Source organism: Tetrahymena thermophila, assembly GCF_000189635.1.
Source record: "Tetrahymena thermophila SB210 genomic scaffold scf_8254470, whole genome shotgun sequence".
NCBI classification, from domain to species: domain Eukaryota; phylum Ciliophora; class Oligohymenophorea; order Hymenostomatida; family Tetrahymenidae; genus Tetrahymena; species Tetrahymena thermophila.
Genome location: NW_002476246.1, coordinates 365,866 through 384,756, shown reverse-complemented (window position 1 = coordinate 384,756; position 18,891 = coordinate 365,866). Strand labels below are relative to the sequence as shown.

The 18,891-nt window shown below is 21.7% G+C and overlaps 5 protein-coding genes across 5 annotated transcripts; all 5 read right to left on the bottom strand. All coding sequences in view use genetic code 6, as the record gives it.

The window, feature by feature from the left end:
• Window positions 1-205: 205 nt before the first annotated feature.
• On the bottom strand, window positions 206-5,280 carry TTHERM_000629740 (hypothetical protein; the record flags this gene model as incomplete). Its single annotated transcript, XM_012799413.1, has 6 exons — window positions 206-238; window positions 478-1,646; window positions 1,677-3,304; window positions 3,341-3,740; window positions 3,849-4,334; window positions 4,527-5,280. The coding sequence occupies 6 exons, from the start codon at window positions 5,278-5,280 to the stop codon at window positions 206-208; spliced, it is 4,470 nt and encodes a 1,489-aa protein (XP_012654867.1).
• Window positions 5,281-6,907: 1,627 nt separating this feature from the next.
• On the bottom strand, window positions 6,908-8,161 carry TTHERM_00629730 (hypothetical protein; the record flags this gene model as incomplete). Its single annotated transcript, XM_001022712.2, has 1 exon — window positions 6,908-8,161. One exon carries the CDS (start codon window positions 8,159-8,161, stop codon window positions 6,908-6,910), a length of 1,254 nt encoding a protein of 417 aa, XP_001022712.2.
• Window positions 8,162-8,902: 741 nt separating this feature from the next.
• On the bottom strand, window positions 8,903-10,300 carry TTHERM_000629729 (tetratricopeptide repeat protein; the record flags this gene model as incomplete). Its single annotated transcript, XM_012799412.1, has 1 exon — window positions 8,903-10,300. The coding sequence occupies one exon, from the start codon at window positions 10,298-10,300 to the stop codon at window positions 8,903-8,905; it is 1,398 nt and encodes a 465-aa protein (XP_012654866.1).
• A 698-nt stretch (window positions 10,301-10,998) lies between these two features.
• Window positions 10,999-12,036, bottom strand: TTHERM_000629728 (hypothetical protein). Its single transcript, XM_012799411.1, has 6 exons — window positions 11,632-12,036; window positions 11,510-11,587; window positions 11,378-11,455; window positions 11,275-11,322; window positions 11,208-11,215; window positions 10,999-11,135 (listed from the first exon to the last, which is right to left on the bottom strand). Exons 1-6 carry the CDS (start codon window positions 11,893-11,895, stop codon window positions 11,096-11,098), a joined length of 516 nt encoding a protein of 171 aa, XP_012654865.1. The 5' UTR covers window positions 11,896-12,036; the 3' UTR covers window positions 10,999-11,095.
• A 4,135-nt stretch (window positions 12,037-16,171) lies between these two features.
• On the bottom strand, window positions 16,172-17,192 carry TTHERM_00629760 (hypothetical protein; the record flags this gene model as incomplete). Its single annotated transcript, XM_001022715.2, has 3 exons — window positions 16,172-16,216; window positions 16,275-16,703; window positions 16,917-17,192. The coding sequence occupies 3 exons, from the start codon at window positions 17,190-17,192 to the stop codon at window positions 16,172-16,174; spliced, it is 750 nt and encodes a 249-aa protein (XP_001022715.2).
• Between the last annotated feature and the right edge of the window lie 1,699 nt (window positions 17,193-18,891).

Below are 18,891 nucleotides of genomic sequence, written 5' to 3'. Positions count from 1 at the left end.
TTAATTGATAAAATCAAATCTTTTACTAGATTAAAAATAAATCTAAAAAGATCTATGACAACAGTAAATATATGCATTAGTAAAATAAAAGAGGCACTTCCAATTAACACCCAACCAATGTTTATTCTTTCTTGTTCATCTTGATCCTACCTATCATCCACAAGGATTCCAGCACATATTTGCATCACTATTAAAAAAACTTCACTCAAGCCATTTCTTATATTTTCAAACTATTTATCTTGAGGACAAATATAAAAATAAAAAAATGCTAAAAAAGTATTTAGGAGACTTATTAAAATCAATTAAACATATGGACAATCAAATAAGTAAATGATGAATATGGCATAAGCAATTTTTCTGAAGTACAAAAAAACATTTGTATATTTGCTATATCTCATAACTCTTTCTTAGTACTTTATTTTTTTATTCGACTTAAAAAAAATTAACATAAATTAAAAAAAATTAAAATAAATTTACTTTTAAAGAACTGACTATTTCAGAATAATTAGACTTTTTGTTAATTTAATCTTAATTTATATTACATTAAGAACCAATCTTGTTTTCTATTGATGGTAATATTTGCTATTTTACTTCCGAGTCACCACAAACTTTTAATCCTCCTACTATAGATGAAAATTACTTTTGAATTCTTGGGTCATTTAAGTTAGGTGTCTTAGAAATAAATATTGCAATCATTATTGGGATGAAAAAAATTGCTATAAAAGACATAGAAAAAAGGGTATAATTTAAGAAAGATAGAGACTCTGTGAACTCAAATTTGTAAAATTGCAAGAAAACTCCTACAACTATATACATATAGACACTCCAGATAAGATCAAAGAAAGCATTATATTCCCAACCGCTTTCAATTTTCTTTTATAGATACAACTAAAATCCAGGTATTTTTATAAAGCTGAGTAATTTTATAAATATGTAAATTGCTAAAATGCCAAAAACTATTGTATAACTCTAGCCCGAACTATTTAAAAGGTATGCATCGTTTCCATAATCCATAAATTTGCCTGGAGTGTAGGGCTAAATGTAGTCCGGATCAATAAGATATGCTTAAAAGACATTAGGGATGAAAGCCATTTGGAAATTTTGAAAAATAGAGCAAAATGCAGTTACATTAGAAGGATATCTGACATTTACAAACATCAAAAAATATATAAAAGTGGTGAGATCGATAGTGTTAAAAAGTACATAAAAGTTTCCAATCATTGCTATTGATAGCATCGAATATAGTAATGTACTTTACATGCTTTGACTAGCACTCTTTGCTGCCTATGCTTACTCTTATTAATTTTAGTTTTAAATTACATAGCTACTCAATTAAACTTCCTTGAAACTGTTTTAAATATTATTTATTTAAACAAAATTAGGATCATGTAATTTCACTTCTAGTTTTTAATTTTTACAGTTTTAATCAACTTTAATGCTAAGATATATTTTATTGCTTAACACACTTGTCACTTGATAAGTATAATTTTAAATTCCAGTTATTTCTATCCTTAATATTTACTCATAGTTAGTCATATTGAAGTTAACTAAATTTTCTTAAAAAGAAATGGTTATATTATATCCAGTATCAGTAACTTTATAAATAACATAAAAATAATTTGAATCAATTGATTGACATAGTTTCCCTAGATTTTTAACTATCAGTGGATCATTACATTTTAAACACACATTATTATCAGTTTGAGAGCATGTTTAACATCCATGAACCATACAAGCATTTATTTTTTAACATATATTGATTGGATTGGTATTTTTCTAGGAATTAATTATAATTAAATATCCATCTGAGCATTAAGAACATGAGTTAGAATTATTTAATTAGCATTAATCACAATTTTAAACTAAGCATTTAGGTATTGCATCACATTTTTTTGTTAAATTATTCCATTAAAACCCTTAATTACAAGTATCACAAATATTACCATCTTATTTAGAACATATGCTACAATTTTATACTTAGCATAAGCACTATGGACCCATATAATTTTTAATACATGTTTTACATATCTATCCATTTGCAGAGCAAATTTAACAATTTTGTACGCTGCATAAACATTAATTTGTAGTTTAGTCTAAAATAAAATTATTTATACACTATTAACAATTTAAATAGTCGAGAGGATTATAAGTTTGACAGTTTTATATTTATTTGAAGCACTTTTTAGTAGTAGGATCTAGAATGTATCCAGAATTACATTTTTAACATAGCTAGCCATCAAGTTAATCACATATTTAACAATTTAAAGAAATACAACTACAGTCTTAATTATTTGAGCTCAATAAATAGTTATTAGTGCATTTGTTGCATATTTTACCATCATTTGGAGAGCATATTTAACAATTTTATACACTACATAGGCATTATTTTGTAGTTGAGTCTAATGTAAAATTATTTATACACTATTAACAATTTGAATAATTGAGAGGATAATAAGTTTGACAGTTTTATATTTATTTGAAGCACTTTTTAGTAGTAGGATCTAGAATGTATCCAGAATTACATTTTTAACATAGCTAGCCATCAAGCAAATCACATATTTAACAATTTAAAGAAATACAGCTACAGTTTTAATTATTTGAGCTTTTTTAATAATTATTAGTGCATTTGTTGCATATATTACCATCATTTGGAGAGCATATTGAGCAATTTTATACTTAGCATTGGCATTGATAGGAATTATCAAGTTTATAATTTAACTAACAACTTTAACATTAACTTAAATTGCTAGGGTTATTTTGTAAGCAATGTTAAATTGTACTTTTACATTCATTTGTAATTATATCTAAAACATAACCTTAGCTACACTGTAAACAGATATTTCCATCAGAAGAAGAACACGATTTACAATTTTAAGCTTGACATTAACATTAGAATGAGGTATCTAACTGATAGTTTTTTTAGCAAACTTAACATTTAGTAATATCACTAGCGTTTAATGTTAAGCAATTTAGTAAAGAGATTAAGCATTAAATATTTAAAATCTTATAGTATCCACTTTTACAGACATCACAAAATTTTCCATCATTAGGTGAACAAATTTAGCAATTATCAACTTAACACTAGCACTATTGAGAACTATCAAGTAAATAATTATTTTGACAAATTTAACATTAATTAGTACTACCTAGCTAATTTTTTAAGCAATTTTTAAGTGTGCTCTTACATTATTTTGTATCAGAATCAACAGTATAGCCTAAATTACATTAATGACATATACTACCATCATTAGGATCACAAATTTAGCAATTTGGATGATTACATATGCAGTTTAAGCCATCAGAACTTAATAAATAATTTAATTAACAGGTTTTACATTACCCTGTATAATTACTACAAGAAATACAATTCTTTATAGGGCAATAACATATATTATTTGATGGGTTTTAAGTTAACCCTTCATTACATACTAAGCATTAAAGTCCATCTTTTTAGTGGCATATTTTGCAATTATTAACTTGACATTAACATAGATCGTTCTTTTAAATATAATTACTAGCACAAGTCAAACATTTTGATCCATCATTTTAATGGCACTTCGTACAGCCATCTATATAACATGAACATTTGGTACTATCTTCACTTTTATAGTAATTTGGTGCACATTAGCCACAAAGAGTAGATGAATTATGTTAGCAAAATATGCAATTTTAAACATTACATGTGCAAGATAATTTGTCAGTACTTAAAGCATAACCAGGAACACAAAATAAGCATTTTCCTATTTTTTACAAAAAAATAAAATAATTTTTTTTCTCTCTAAGTTTTGTTTTTTATTAGAAGAAATATTTATTAAAAAATAAATATTTTCAAATGAAAAGTGCTTTACCATCATTTGAGCAATTATAGCAATTAGGAATCGTACAGACAAGACAATTTTAAGGATTTTTAAAATCAATATAATAATTTCCATCAGTAAGGCATTCAAGACAATTAGAGCTATTACAAGTCAAACAAAAAGTTCCCGGGCAATTAGAAACACAAAGACCAGAATTAGGATCTTTAATTAATCCTTTAGGACATTAATTGAAAATACATAAAGTTTTTTGTGAATTAAATTAATAACCACTCTTACATAAATCACAAGTTTAAGGATTTAAGCAAACATCACAATAATCAACTTTACAGTCACATGTTAATACTTGATAATTTTTTAATTCGTATATTAATATAGTTTTTTCTTTTGGACATTTGATGATTGATGTGCTAACTGGCTAAGTACATGTTTACCATTAATTATACTAACCACTAACTTGCATCAAGCAAAATGATTGGTAATCAACACAAACTTTAATACCTCTAGAATAATATTAACCTGAAATAAATAAAATATAAAGTAAATTTTAATTTAAAACTATTTTTTTATAAATTAACAAAGTTAGAATTAGTATTTTAAAAGTTGCTTTATATTTTTTGAGTTTAATTTAATTTTGTAGTAAAATTATTTTTTTATTTTAAATAAGTAAATTACTGTTTTTATATTAAAAATTTAAATAAAATAATTTACTAGATGAGCAGTTACTTTAAGCATAACAATGGCCATTAGGATCTAAACTGTAGCCAGGATTACATTTAACACATTTATTTATACTTAAGACAGAATTTTTTATACATGAAAAACAGTTAGTAATTTTACAACCACTAGTTTCTTCACATACTTTGTCTCCGTTTAAAAGAGTGTATCGATTGAATCCTTTCATGCACACCTTACAGTTATTAGCATCTTCACAGGTTAAGCAATTTTCAACACAGTTAGACCAAATCACAATTTTCAACAACCCAAACCAATCTTCATTAATAGGATTTCTGTGATACGTAAATGATGTTACAGGATTTTTACTTATAAATTGGTTATTGTAAGATAAAGAAAATTTAACTACATCATTCAATGTAGCATTTTTACTGCAACTGATTTAATATGCACATTACTAATTTTATTTATCACCCATACTTCCTAAAAGTTTTTTAGCGACATTATTTGGCTAATCAACCATATTAAAATCAATTAAATCACTAGCAGTTGTAAAATAAAGAATATCCGCATAAGTAAATTAATAAGGTTATTCCTAAGCCGAAGCAGTAACCTAGAATTATTATGGATAAATTCCATAATAGGGTGAAAGAACGCCAGCGGTTGTTGAAGTTGAAGTCTTACAAGAGTAATCAGCCTTATATTATGTTGAATCATATTCTCCAGATACAATGCTCCATTAGTTCAAAAATAAAGTTTTGCTATCAAAACCAGGTGTAAAATCCATCATATATAATACCTCATAAGTTTTTATCCCTTTTTTTTAATAAAGATTTTAATAGCATTATCATCTAATTATAATAAGTTTAATGTATTTAAATAATTACTTGTAATAAAAAAACTAAAAATCCAAATTAGAATAGAATTTTTCAAAGAAACCATTTTAAAATTCTTTTTCATTGAGAGCCTTTATTAGGAATAAATTTGATATATCTGTTTATTTTGTATAACTAAATATCTTTTTGATTAAATTCTTTAATTATGATTTGGAAGAAGAATTCGATTTTTAATGACTTTTTGATTGTATATAAATAGGGATATTTAAACTTTTTATTTTAATAATAAGCAAACAATACACTTAAAAATGTAAAAAAGTTAAGCGGTTAAGCTTTGAACTATTTGATAAATAATATTATATAAATACTAGAGAATTTACAATCATAGCATTTTTAGATCAGTAGGGTAGTAAAAATGAGCCACTACATTTTATTAATTATAAATTTGTTATTATTAAAAATTTGTTAAAATGTTTTTTAAAAAGTCTTAAAAAGTAGCCCTCCAAGTGAAATACTTGGAAGGCGAAAAAATAGTAGGGCACAATTAATTTATAAGCAAGTAAAAATGTTATGTCAGTAATTCTTTAATATTTTTCTATTATATGTAGTTAGAAATTGCTCTATATGGCTAATAAATACTTTTTTCTGAAATATTAAACTTGTTTTGATATTTTTAAAATATTAATGAATGGTAATTATCAAATTTAATAATAATTAAAAGATAGCCATTAAATTTTTAATTAAAATATTACCAACCAAAGAAATTGTGTTATTGTATATACAGTATTATAAACTTTTTAATAATTCCCTCTAATTTACATAGAAATAAAGTCTAAAAATAATCAGGACAGTGATTTAAGGTGGATACATCATTATTATTACTTAAAGCAGATCTTTAAGTTTTTCCTATTACTAAATTGAAAAAACTTTAGATTGAAAAAATAAATGGTGAAATCATTAAAAATGTTTATTGAATATAATACATTTTCATAAAATAAATAAACTGTTACTAATAATAATGTAATTTCAAAAATATGTTACATTTAATCAATTTTTAATTTTAGAGTAAATAATTTAATCGTAAACTCGTAAACCAATAAAAGAGCAAATAAATTAATTAATATATCAATCAATTACTTTTTTTAAATCAATCAATATTAATATTCTTAGTTATTCTATTATTGAATAAAATATCATTTTTATTTAAAAAAAAAATTATTAAGTCTTTAATTTTTGTGGATTTTAATTTAAGTCTTAGTTTAAAAGATATTTTTGTATTTTCAAGTAATCAAATAACCATTAGAAAAAGGAAATATTAAAATTTGATAACTTTCATAAAATAAATTATTATAATTTATTAAACACAAAATATTTAATAAAAATCACATTTCTTTAATATTTTTCATATATAACAATTAATATTATTATCAAATCTTATTTTAAAACCAAATAAATTGGTTTTATAGAGGTTTTTAATTACATTATTCATTAAGTTTTTCTTGATTTTTAAAAATTTAATTATTCTATTTTATAATATTACTATTAATTATTTTTTAATAATCTATCTATTTTTAAATCCTTTCAAGATATTAATCTGAAACCGCATTATTTTGAAAGTTGGTCATTGGATTAACTATGTAGACCTTATATTTTTTTTATTAAGTCTTAATAGTACTTTTCCAAGAAGGACTATGATAAAATCGAGTATTCAATATCTTCTTAAAAGAAAGATAACTCATTTTATAAAAATGAATTAAAATTTGCATTTTTAGATTAAATGGAATTCCTATAGTCTAGAAGTCCTTTTAATTAATTTGCATCAATATCTATTTCTATTAAACAAAAGAAGAAATTGCCAAACATTCCCTTATAAGTAGGTGGCTATATTTTATGGTAAGTCAAATCTAACCATAAATCATATCCATCTAGAGTAGTAAAGTTAACTCTTATTTTATACTCAGTACTATTTTAAAATCTGCTCATTAAACAAAACAATGAGCTTTCCAATATTTAATTTATATCTTTGACCAATTAAATCTGCCTGTCTCTTAAACATAACTGTTACATCGTGTTGTAGTCCAAGCAAATTAAATCAAGTAATCCATTTGAATATCCAACATGACTTACATCCAAAGATCCATCTTTAAAATTAGTCCTACCTATACAATACGAGCTTAAATTATATTACTTCATCAGCTCTTTAACTTTTTCTAGGCAAAATTAGCTATATTAATTATACTCATAGTCATATCTTTCTTGGTTAACTTCGTTATATTCTAACATTTCTGCTTTCATTTAATCATAATATTTGCCTATTTTCAATAAAACTTAGCTGAGTTAGTAATAGGTTTAATGAGGAACATTCTGTAATTCAATAACAGCTTTTTCTAACGGCATCTCTTAAATCCTATTAAATCTCAGTTTTGTATCAATGAAATCGTCATATTTTTAAATTGACTCTGTAACCAAATTATCAAAACCTAATTAAGTCCAACCTAAAGAACCTCCAAGTCTTACTTAATATGATCCTGATATGCAAAAGTCACCAAATACATGAAAAACATCTTATCCTTTAAATTTTAAAGGAATAGTAAAAGTTTAACAAACCCTTTTTTATTTTTTTCTCAGTTTGACAGAAACATCTTTTTTTTTATTTAGTAGATTCTACTATTCATCTTCACTAATACTAATTCTGTCAGTTGATTAACTTTCTATATTTTCATTAGAAATCTATTAAATGAAAGTATTCATTTGCTACCTCACCTAGTTTAGTAAAAAAGTTGTTTCCGTGTTTTCAATAGAGTTGGATAAAGATGTTTGAGTTTCTATTTCCATTTTAAAAATATATTATTGATAATTTAATTAGCTTATGAATTAACTAGAAAAATTAACAAATATTATTACTTTTTCTAATTTTTAAAAATTGACTAATTAGCATTAATAATGATAAAATGTTTATCATGCATAAATAGAATAGATAATTTTTAATCCATGAATGTCATATGCTAACAAATAAAATATACAGTAATCATTATAAATCCACATTTCTATTTAGATTCATATAGCTTTATTCATTTAATAAAATAAGACTTAAGAATCAGTTTTTCTTAATTCTAAAATATCTCACAAGCAAATAAATATTAATTGAATTTTTTGACAACATTGTAATAATTAATAATACAGATTTAAATAAAATTAGATAATAAAATTCTATAATTTTTTAATTAATTTAAAAGATTTATATTTTTATATTTTCTTCATTAAATTATTAAATTGAAAAAACGTTAAAATAAAAAAATATTTTGTTAAATTTATCTCTTAATTTTAACTTTAACTAAATTGTTTTTAGCAACCATTTTCTTTGTTTGTTTTATGTAAAAAAATTGATTTATTTTACTTTTTAGAAGTTAAAAGCGATCATTTATAAGTTTATAGAATTTATATTTAACATTTTATTTTTTTAAATTTAAGTTTGAGAAAATGTTAAATAAATTAATTAATAAATGTTTTAACATTTAATATTGTAATTGAAAAAATTGGATTTAAAATTTATTTGGAATATTTGAAGATTAATTTTCATGTTTTTTTATTATTTTCTTGATTGATTTCTTAATCTTTTTCTTCTTCTTATTGTTCTTGCTCTTGTTCTTCTTCTTGATTTTATACATCATCTTCATCGTCATCATCACTATCATCTTCTTAATCACTATTATACTCAAAGGGATCAAAACCTTCATTTACTAGTTTTGAGTATTCAGCTACAATATTTAAGTTTTCATTGAATTGTAAATCATTAGGGTCCTACTGTAGGGCTTTAAGAAAGTAGTGTTCTGCTTCTTCTAAATCTTTAAGTTAAAAATACACATTTCCTATATTGTTGTAAATATCAACATAGCAAGTAGAATTAAGAGATTTTTTATAGTATTTTAAAGCTGGATAAAAATCTTTTTGGGTTGAAAGTGAATAAGCCATCTCAAAACTAGCGTCAGCAGAATAAGGATTGTTCTTATAAAATTGAGTGCATAAGTCATGAAATTCCTATCTTTTATAACCCATTTACTCATACCTATCAAGTATCAAAATATATGCAGTTTCATTTTGAGGATTTATTTCTATAGCTTTAAAAAAATATTCCAATGATTATTCTTTCTTGTTTTATTTATCCTTGATTTCGCCCATACTCAAGTATGCTTCATCATTTTAAGGGTCTAATTAAATAGCTAAATTTGCATAATGCTCTGCCTTTTCAAAATCATTTAGTTGGTTAGAATAAATATCACTTACCATTTTATAAGCTTAAGAATAATTATATCTATATTTACATGATTCAAAAAAGAATTATATTGCCTAATTAGGTTCTTTGAGCTTTTCGTAAATCTTTCCTGCTCTATAAAATACAGAAAAGTCATATTTAAAATCTTAGGGATTTGTAACAAGGTTATCAATAATACATTTAGACTGTTCTATTTCAGAAGAAAATTCACTTTGTATTAGTGCAAGAAGAGAAAGGGATAAATACTGCTTTGGTTTATGTTTCAGTGCCTTCATTATAAACTTTTTGCTAAGATAATCTTTATACATTAGATAATAAAGCATAGATTAATAGTAATATATTCTCCAGTACTTTATCTTTTGGGAAAAACATTTATCAATAAGTGATTAACATTACTCGAATTCAGTTTTTTTTTTATCTTCTAAAATGCAGTAGCATTTGCCTAGCAGTGCATCTATATCTCTTTCATCAATTTTGAGAACTCTTTCAAAATATTGCAAACTATTCTTTTTATCTTTATAATATCTAATATAAATTAATCCTAATTTTATCATTGCCTCTAAATCTTATTCATTTAATTCAATCCGTTATTTGCATTAATCCAGCTCTTTCTCTATATTAGTAAAATCTATATCAATTTATCTTTTTTCATAATCCTATAAAGTCAATTTTGGCTATTACTATTCTTATTGTTTTTACATTTTTTGATAACTATTCAAATTTTCTAATTAATTTTTGCTTTCTCTAAAATTTACAATTAAAGTAAAAAAAATTTTATATTATTTGAATAAATCAAAAAAAAAATAAAATCTAATATTAGTAAAATTGTTATTATTTTTAAATTATAAATATCATTTATGTTAAACAATGTATACATATCAATTTAAGTCAAAAATATTAAAAAAAAAAGAAAAAAAAATATTTTAAACATAAATTAAATAAAATGAATTTAAATTTATTTATTTATTTGATTAAATCAAAAAAATAATAATGTAAGGAAATTTTCCAACAAAAAGCAATTTGTTATTATGTAAATGTAAATAAATATAAAATATTTGAATTATTAAGATTATTATATTAATTTATGATATCTCTAAAATTATCATATTATATTAAAATTTTTTATCATAAAATTAGCTTAAAAAAGTAATATTTAATATAATTTATTATTATTTAAAGCATATAAAATCGAATTTGTATATTTAAAAATAATAAAATTTTGTTATGGAACTATCTTTTGAAATTTTTTATTGTTTTTAATAAAGTAATATAATTTTATTTTAATATTTAAAAGATTTAAAAACACATTAATAATTTAATTAGTCAAAAACATTTTATTTTATAAACAAAATTTAATAAATTTTAAACTTTTAAATTAGATTTTAATTGAAACTGAGTTTGAATTGCATTAGTTAGTTACATAGAGAAAATAAATATTATTTCATATTAATAAAATAATTAAAATATTTAGATTTTTTTAATTTTTAATAGAAATTTCATTCTACTTAGCTTTTGATTTTAATACAGCTATCATCACTATCTTTTTATTTAATATTATGTATCATATTTTATGTCAAATTCTCAAATATCGACTAAGGAATACGTTACCTATTTGCCTATTATAATAAAAAAATATTTATTTTAAAATAAATTTATTTAGAAATAAATTATCTACATCTGCATTCATTACTTAACTTTCTATGGATAACCACTCACTTTATGTCTTTTATATATGTATTTAAAAAAACATTTAATTTTTGAAAATAATTCATATTTACTCTGAAGGTAGGAAGCTGTTCATTTTTTATTTATTAATTATCATCAATATGTTAGTTTTCAGACTATAATGATACTTACTTAATTTTTAAATATACAAAAATTTATATATTATAATAATAAAAATAATTTACAGAATAGTTAATGCTCTTCAAATCGTCTTTAGGAATAATCTGATTATCATTTATTTATAATGATTTAATTAGTTTGTGCTAATTAAAAAATATTTAAATTAAATTAATTTAGATAAATTTACTTAATTAGATTGTTCAGATTGTTTTAAAGACTCTTTAATAAATGCTTTAAGTATTTTGCTGTTAGATTTTTAGATGCTATGAGCTTTGTTTATAGATTTAGTATTCAAATTTATTTTACTTACAAAATTGGAACTATAAGTAAACATTTAATTTCGGTAGGCCAATATGACTTTCTTCCATAAATAATGAATTTTAATTATTTTTATTTACCTAAATTTCAAAAATTTAAAAAAATGAGGATATTTTTTTTTTAAATAAAGCATTCTTAATTTTATTTTATTATTCAAAGAGTTTGTATCGTTTATCTAAATATAATTTTAATCAAATATGCTAACAATTAATGTTATTAGCACATATATATTTAAAATAACTATGCAAAACTCACTAACTCTAGCATATATTTATAGTTTGGACTCGTCATTTAAGATAATTATGAATAGGGTATAAATGTATATTAAGCAATAAGATAAAGTTCTCTCTATTTTGTAAACTTTTGTATTACTGTATGGTTGCTTTTATTAAATAATGCAGGTATATGCAATCATTGTAGGAATAATAATTGCAACTTTTACTTGGTCAGTTTAATTTATATTAATAATAATCATTATAATAAATTTGTGGAATATTTTGACTATTTCCCAATATAAATATTTATTTTTATATCCATCATATATCACACCATAAGCGAGATTGTTCTTAATTTTATAAATTAATTCAGTTTTTGATTAATTTTACTTTTAAAAGTATTTTAGCTTCCTTAGTAAAATCATAGGTATCAACAAGCACCAAATTAGTATTAAAGGCCCTACAAGCACTAACTCATAAATTAAATAATACTTATTATAACATTCTTAACTATAATCTGCTAATAAATAATATTTGTTAGCAATCTATACACAAAATAGACTCTCAATTAACATTTTAGACTATTTATTATTAAAAAATTTAAGTAATTTTATCAATTAAAAATTTTGAAAAATAACTTTATTCTTTTTACTTGTAAACTTTTTCTTGATAAAATCTTATAGTGTTTTATTTTCAAATGTATTTTAAGGATAAGATGGATTTAATATATAAAATTATATATTTGAGAGTAATATATATTTTTTAATTTTAATTAATTAGCACCTCCATTCCACTTTGTTTATCCTAACAAGGAATAATAAATGATTAATTTGAAAACTTTCCAAAAAATAATTAAAATTTCATTCAATTTCAAAGAAAATCTAGGAATTAAAAAAATTGTGCTGATAATTTAAAACATTTTTTTTATAAAGACCAATTAAATTTCTACACTAAAAAATAAAAAATGTTATTAAAACAAAAATGTCCTCTTATTAACAGTAATTTTGAAAAGAAAGACAAATATTTTATAGTTTATAAAAGAGTAGATAGGAAGGGATGTTAAAAATTTTATTTTAAGTAAAATTTTTTATTTTTGCTTAAAATTTTTAATGTCATAAAATTATTATTTAAAATTTTTTAAATTATTTACCAGTGTTATTCAAAAAGATAATGTTGTTTTCATAGAGATTTACCAATTTAAGTAAATCTGAAGATGTCTGAGTATAATAAAATGATCCACCTATATATGCTCTGTTCAGATTGAATAAAGAATTAGCAAATTATTATAGAGTGCATTCCTCAAAGTAAATAGAACCTCCTTTTTACTTTATAGCAGAGTTACTTTCAAACTTAGATTTGATTATGCTTATTCCATAGATTGCTTAAAAATAAATTGCTCCACCTGATCCATAAACTGAAGTATTTTCTAGAAAGTAGCAATTACGAATTTAAAAAATGGAAGATTAAAGAGCCTAAAAAGCATATATTGCTCCTCCAGACTCAAAGGCCTTGCATTTATAGAAATAGCTGAATAAAATAGTTATATTCTAATAATTCTGTGCTTTTATTGCACCTCCATAAATAATTGATTGTTTTTATTGATTCATATTTAATAATTCTTTAAAATGGCTGTTTTCAATCAAAATTTGGTTTGCCTAAAGTATATTCAGTGCACATGGATAATTTGTAGAGTTTATTTATATAAAATAACAAAAATTTAAGCTTATTTGACCTTACATCACATTTATCACGCTTCCTTCTGATATATTTATATGAGTGAATGATGAATTTGATATTTAACCCTATAATTAAACATCCCAGTTTATTAAGCTATTATTACTAGCTATATTACTAAAAGTGACATTCAATAAGTTAGCTTGAACTGATTATATAATAAAAATCTAATATTTTGTAATTTTATTGCCTATGTTAATTTAATTTACAGTGCAGTTAACAATTTATAAGAAATAACTAAAATATTATAATTAGTTATTGTTAGAGAAGTGATTTGCTTGAATTAAAGTTACATCTTAAAATTTTGTAAAGTCACTGTTATATATTCCTACATTCTCACAACCATGGAAATTTAATAAAATATTTTATTTAATTTAATTCTAAATAATTCTGTGTTAATTTAATTATTTTAAATTTCTATTTCGTAAATTAGAGTTTGATTGATTAATAATTGTAAAGCTTAAATCAATTAATTATATTGACAGACTTTTAAAGAATGAAAACAAACTACCAGAAAGTATAATCGCTTATTCAATGTTCAAATTTTATATTTAAATGTATTTGCAATCATTAAACTCAAAAAGATTTCCATTTATTTGTAAATTTATCATGTGCAAATTTATAATAGTGATATTATAAATATCTGAAAACAAAAACTAGCTCTCATTTAAAAAATTCATATCTTATATTGTAAGGTTTTGAATTAATAAATTTGTGACATTACTAATTTTAATAGCACAAGATTACCTGCAAAGTGTGCTCCTTTGTATTAAAACTTAATCTAAAATTAATTAATTCAAATTATCAATTTAGAGACAAGATGTATTGTTAAATAATACTAATTCTACATCATTGAAAATAATTTATTTCATATTGATATAAGGGTTAAGAGTAAGATTTTGTTAAGTAGATGAAATAAACAGTGCAATAGATTAGAAATTTAAATTTTAGAATTGAGAAAGGATAAATTGGTTATTAATCAAATTCGCATATTTTTTGTTTTAAGTATCTGCTTTTGGACTTTAGAATTAATATTCTATTTAAGTATTGCTATTAAAAATGTCATATATTTTTTTAATCTAAAACAAATTAGAGTTTTCTATTGTCATTTTTACAATATATTTTATCAAATTAAAACCTTGTGAATGTACTCTATTTTGGTTTTCTACATTCTATTTTATAATTAAAAATAAATAATTTATTTATTTATTAATGCAGGGCAGGGTATTATTTTATTAATTAATTATATTAAAAATAATTTTATTTAGTATATTTAAAATAATTCCCTATTTTTTATTAAAACTTTATTTAATAAAAAATTAAAAAAGATTACTTTGTTTTAGTTTTCTAAATCATTAGAAGATTGAGTGAGCGAGAGAAGAGCATTTAATGTTTCATGATCATTTCCTTAGACTTTAAAATAGATATCAAATATATTTGTATCACTAAAGCACTTAAAGTTTATTTAGTTTAAATTAAGTTTTTATTAATCTGAATAATCAAATTTAGTTGAGTAAACAACAGGATTTCTTAAATTTTAAAATGACTCTAATAATTAAGTATTTTTTTGATTAATTTAAACAATCAGCAAGTCGTTTGAAAGAATTAACAAAAATATGTCTTAATATAAATATTGTATTTCTTTTAAACTTGAATATATGAATTAGTTTACTTTGTAGAAATTTACAAATTTAAGCACTCTCTTTTTGAATACATTTACTTAAAAACTGCACATAGCGTATAAATAGTCTTAATCTTAACTAAGCTTGCTTTACAATCTTGAGGGAGTAGGTAATTATCCAATTATTTAATTAGAATGTAAATTAAATACTTTTATTGATAAAGTCGATGAAAACACTAAAGTTTTTGAATCATTAAATTAAATTACGATGAAATCTAAAATTTATTAATTTTCATAGCTATATTTTGTTTATTTAGAAATATTTTTTACGCTTAGATCTTTATCAAGTTTGAATACTACTAAATCTGTTTACGAATCTAAATATAATATGTATTCCCCAATTTGTTGAATCTTTTTTATAAATAAAAGTATTATTTTTCAATTAAATTCTAAAATAAATAATATTTAAAATAAAAAACTGGTTACTTTATTATAAATTTTTTAAACTATTAAAACAGGAGAGAACTATTTAGCTATCATATTATACAGGAATAAGTTTCCTTAAATATCAATAAAAGACACAATATGTTAACTCAATACTTTAAATTTGCTAATTTCTTACTAAAAATTCAAATTTTCTGTAACAGCTTCAAAGTCAAAAATATTAGGATTGAATTTTTTTATTATTGATCCCTAATCTAAACAAAACACGTTTTATTAAATGGTTGAATAAAAAGAGCAATAAATATGATTCTGCACTGATTTTATTTATTTTTTACTAATAAAATCATAGATTGTATACTCAGAAGGAGAAGAAATAGCTAAAATAACAGATGTAGTCAAATTATATAGTAAAATAGAATACCTTGATGATGAAAGAGAATCTGACAGTTTAAATTAAGATAAAATTTAATAATCAATAACGTTAATTGTATTTAAAACTCCAGTATTTTTATCATAATAAACAGCTAAGTTCTAATCTTCAAAGTATAAAAAGTTATTTTAAGGATTTTTCATTGAATTATAATATAGTTAAGTTAATAGAGGAGTCCATAGATCCATCATAAAAATATTATTTTTATAAATTATCAATATAATATTCGTGGCTTATTAATATAAAGCTACTGCTGACAAACCATAACTCTAGTAATCAACACTGCCTTAGTAAATCAAAGTAGAAGCTTAAAAAATATTAGATCTATTAAAAGATATTATAACAATCATATCAAGAGATAAATCTAAAAATATAAAAGACTGAATTAATTAAATGCTAGAATCCTAAAAATTCATCCCATACATGCTTTTACTTTAAATGCTGCAGTCTAAATAATTCATTTTGTTAAGATTATTCTAATTCAAATTATAAATCACCTTTTTTTAATAAGTTTAATTTATTTGTGTTTCAAATTATCTAAGTAAAAAATTATGAATCAAGATACTAAAATTAAATATTTTTTATTTTTTCTATTATCAAATAAATTTGATTAAATAAGAAATTTAAGTAAAAAAAAATATTTAATTTTTTATTTCATGAAACGATTCAAAATAAAATATATTTATATTAATATAAAAAAAATAATTTACTCCTTCTTAATTTGAGTGAATAAAAGAATAACTACCTGGAACAGCTAGCTAGCACTTTAATTAACTCAAGTTAATATCAAATGTATTTAATACTGCTTTCTATTAATTTTAAACTTAAAATTATATTATTAAATTAATGTCTTTTCTATAAAAGAGTGAAGAATGGCTGAAGAATTAGCTAAACTAATTATTGTTATACTTGATGTATTATAACAGCTGATACTAACCATTTTTTTCTATTTTGAAATAGCTAGCAGAAGGTTACAAAAATATCATTAATATGTCATCTTAGAAAATAATCTTATATTCATAATTAGGCTTAGAATAAAAGCTATTATCTTAAAGCAAAATACGATTTCCTTTTTAGGAGAAATAATCATATAAATACATTATTTGTTCCTTATTGGTTACTAATTTAATTATTATAGTGTTTTTTTACTTAAAAACAACTTCATAATCAATTTAATTTATCTAGTCTTAGATAGAATAATTTATTAACTAAAAACTATAATCACTCTATTTAAAAAATAGAATTTAATTCTGTTGATTAACTGATATGAAAGCTTATAATTCTAGAATATAAATAACTTGGGATTGTTCAATAAAAGTAAATATAATATTTAGCTATTGATCACAAATAACATACTTTCCATCTTTCATTTGAGCTAGTATTTATCTATTACCTACTAGTTTTTGTTACTTCTAAAAGGTTACATTTTATTATGTCTATTAATCTAATTTAAATAAATAATATTATTTAGTAAATTTTTAAATAATATTTACTTGTTTAGACAACTTCATTACTAACAAGGTCAAAATAGTAATTTAATTCATTCGTTTTGATTAGAATACCAAAATCATTTATACTTGAATCAAAATCTACAAAACTCGTTTTTAAAGGAGTTTAAACAGTAATTTATTGATTACTTTTTGAAAGCAAGTAAATTCCTACTAGTTTTCCAGATTGATATAAGATTATTTGATTACTCTCCAAATTAATAAAATTCTATTCTATTGTAGTAAACTACAAAATTTAAACAACTTGTTGAGTTTCTAAATTAAATAGATAGTTTTGCTAATTTAAAGAATAAAAAAATAATTTAATCAAAAAATTTTAATATCTTGTTGACTTTATTTTTTCTGTTAAAGTACACAGTTTTTGATGATCTTAAAGTTGTTATTTTAGATATGAAAATTAAATTTTAACCAATTTATTAGAATACAATATAATTATTAAATTTGAATGAAATTATAAAATAGTTTAATAGAGGATTTTTTAATTTTATTAGATTTTTAAAATTTAAATAATTTTTTTATTTCAAAACAATTGTTTTAAAATGAAGTTTTATATTTAATATCGTAATAATTTTTAAAATAAAATTTTGAATAGTTTTTAATTTGATATGAATAAAAAAATAATTTACATTTTAGATATTCTTTATGATGATATATCTTTGCTAGTTAATTACTAAAATCTAGGATTGCAAAACTGAAAATGAAAAAGGAAACTGTAAATCTGTGCTTTAAAGCGTAGTAGTATTAACTAATTTATAATAACTATTGTAGTTTAATATAAAGCTATCATCATTTTTAGCAAAAATAGATTTTTAGAATGATTGCTATGTTTGATTTTGTAAATCTACTACTTTGAATTTTATTTACCCTACTTAATTATTAGAGTAAGCTAATTTAAGCTCAGGTATGCTTACATACTTGATAATAAGTTAAAAATTTGTTACATTTAAATATGTACTATATATTTAATAAATATTTTGATGTTATTTCCTACTATATATTAATCCCTATACTCTATTGCAATAGGCTTATACTATTACATAATTATTATCAAAATTTATGTAACCGTTTAAAGTATAAAAATTATCCACTAAATTCAACGTTGAACTTTATTCATTGTAATTTAATACAATAATATTATACTCTATAGTACTTATGTATATTGTATTATTTAAGGCTT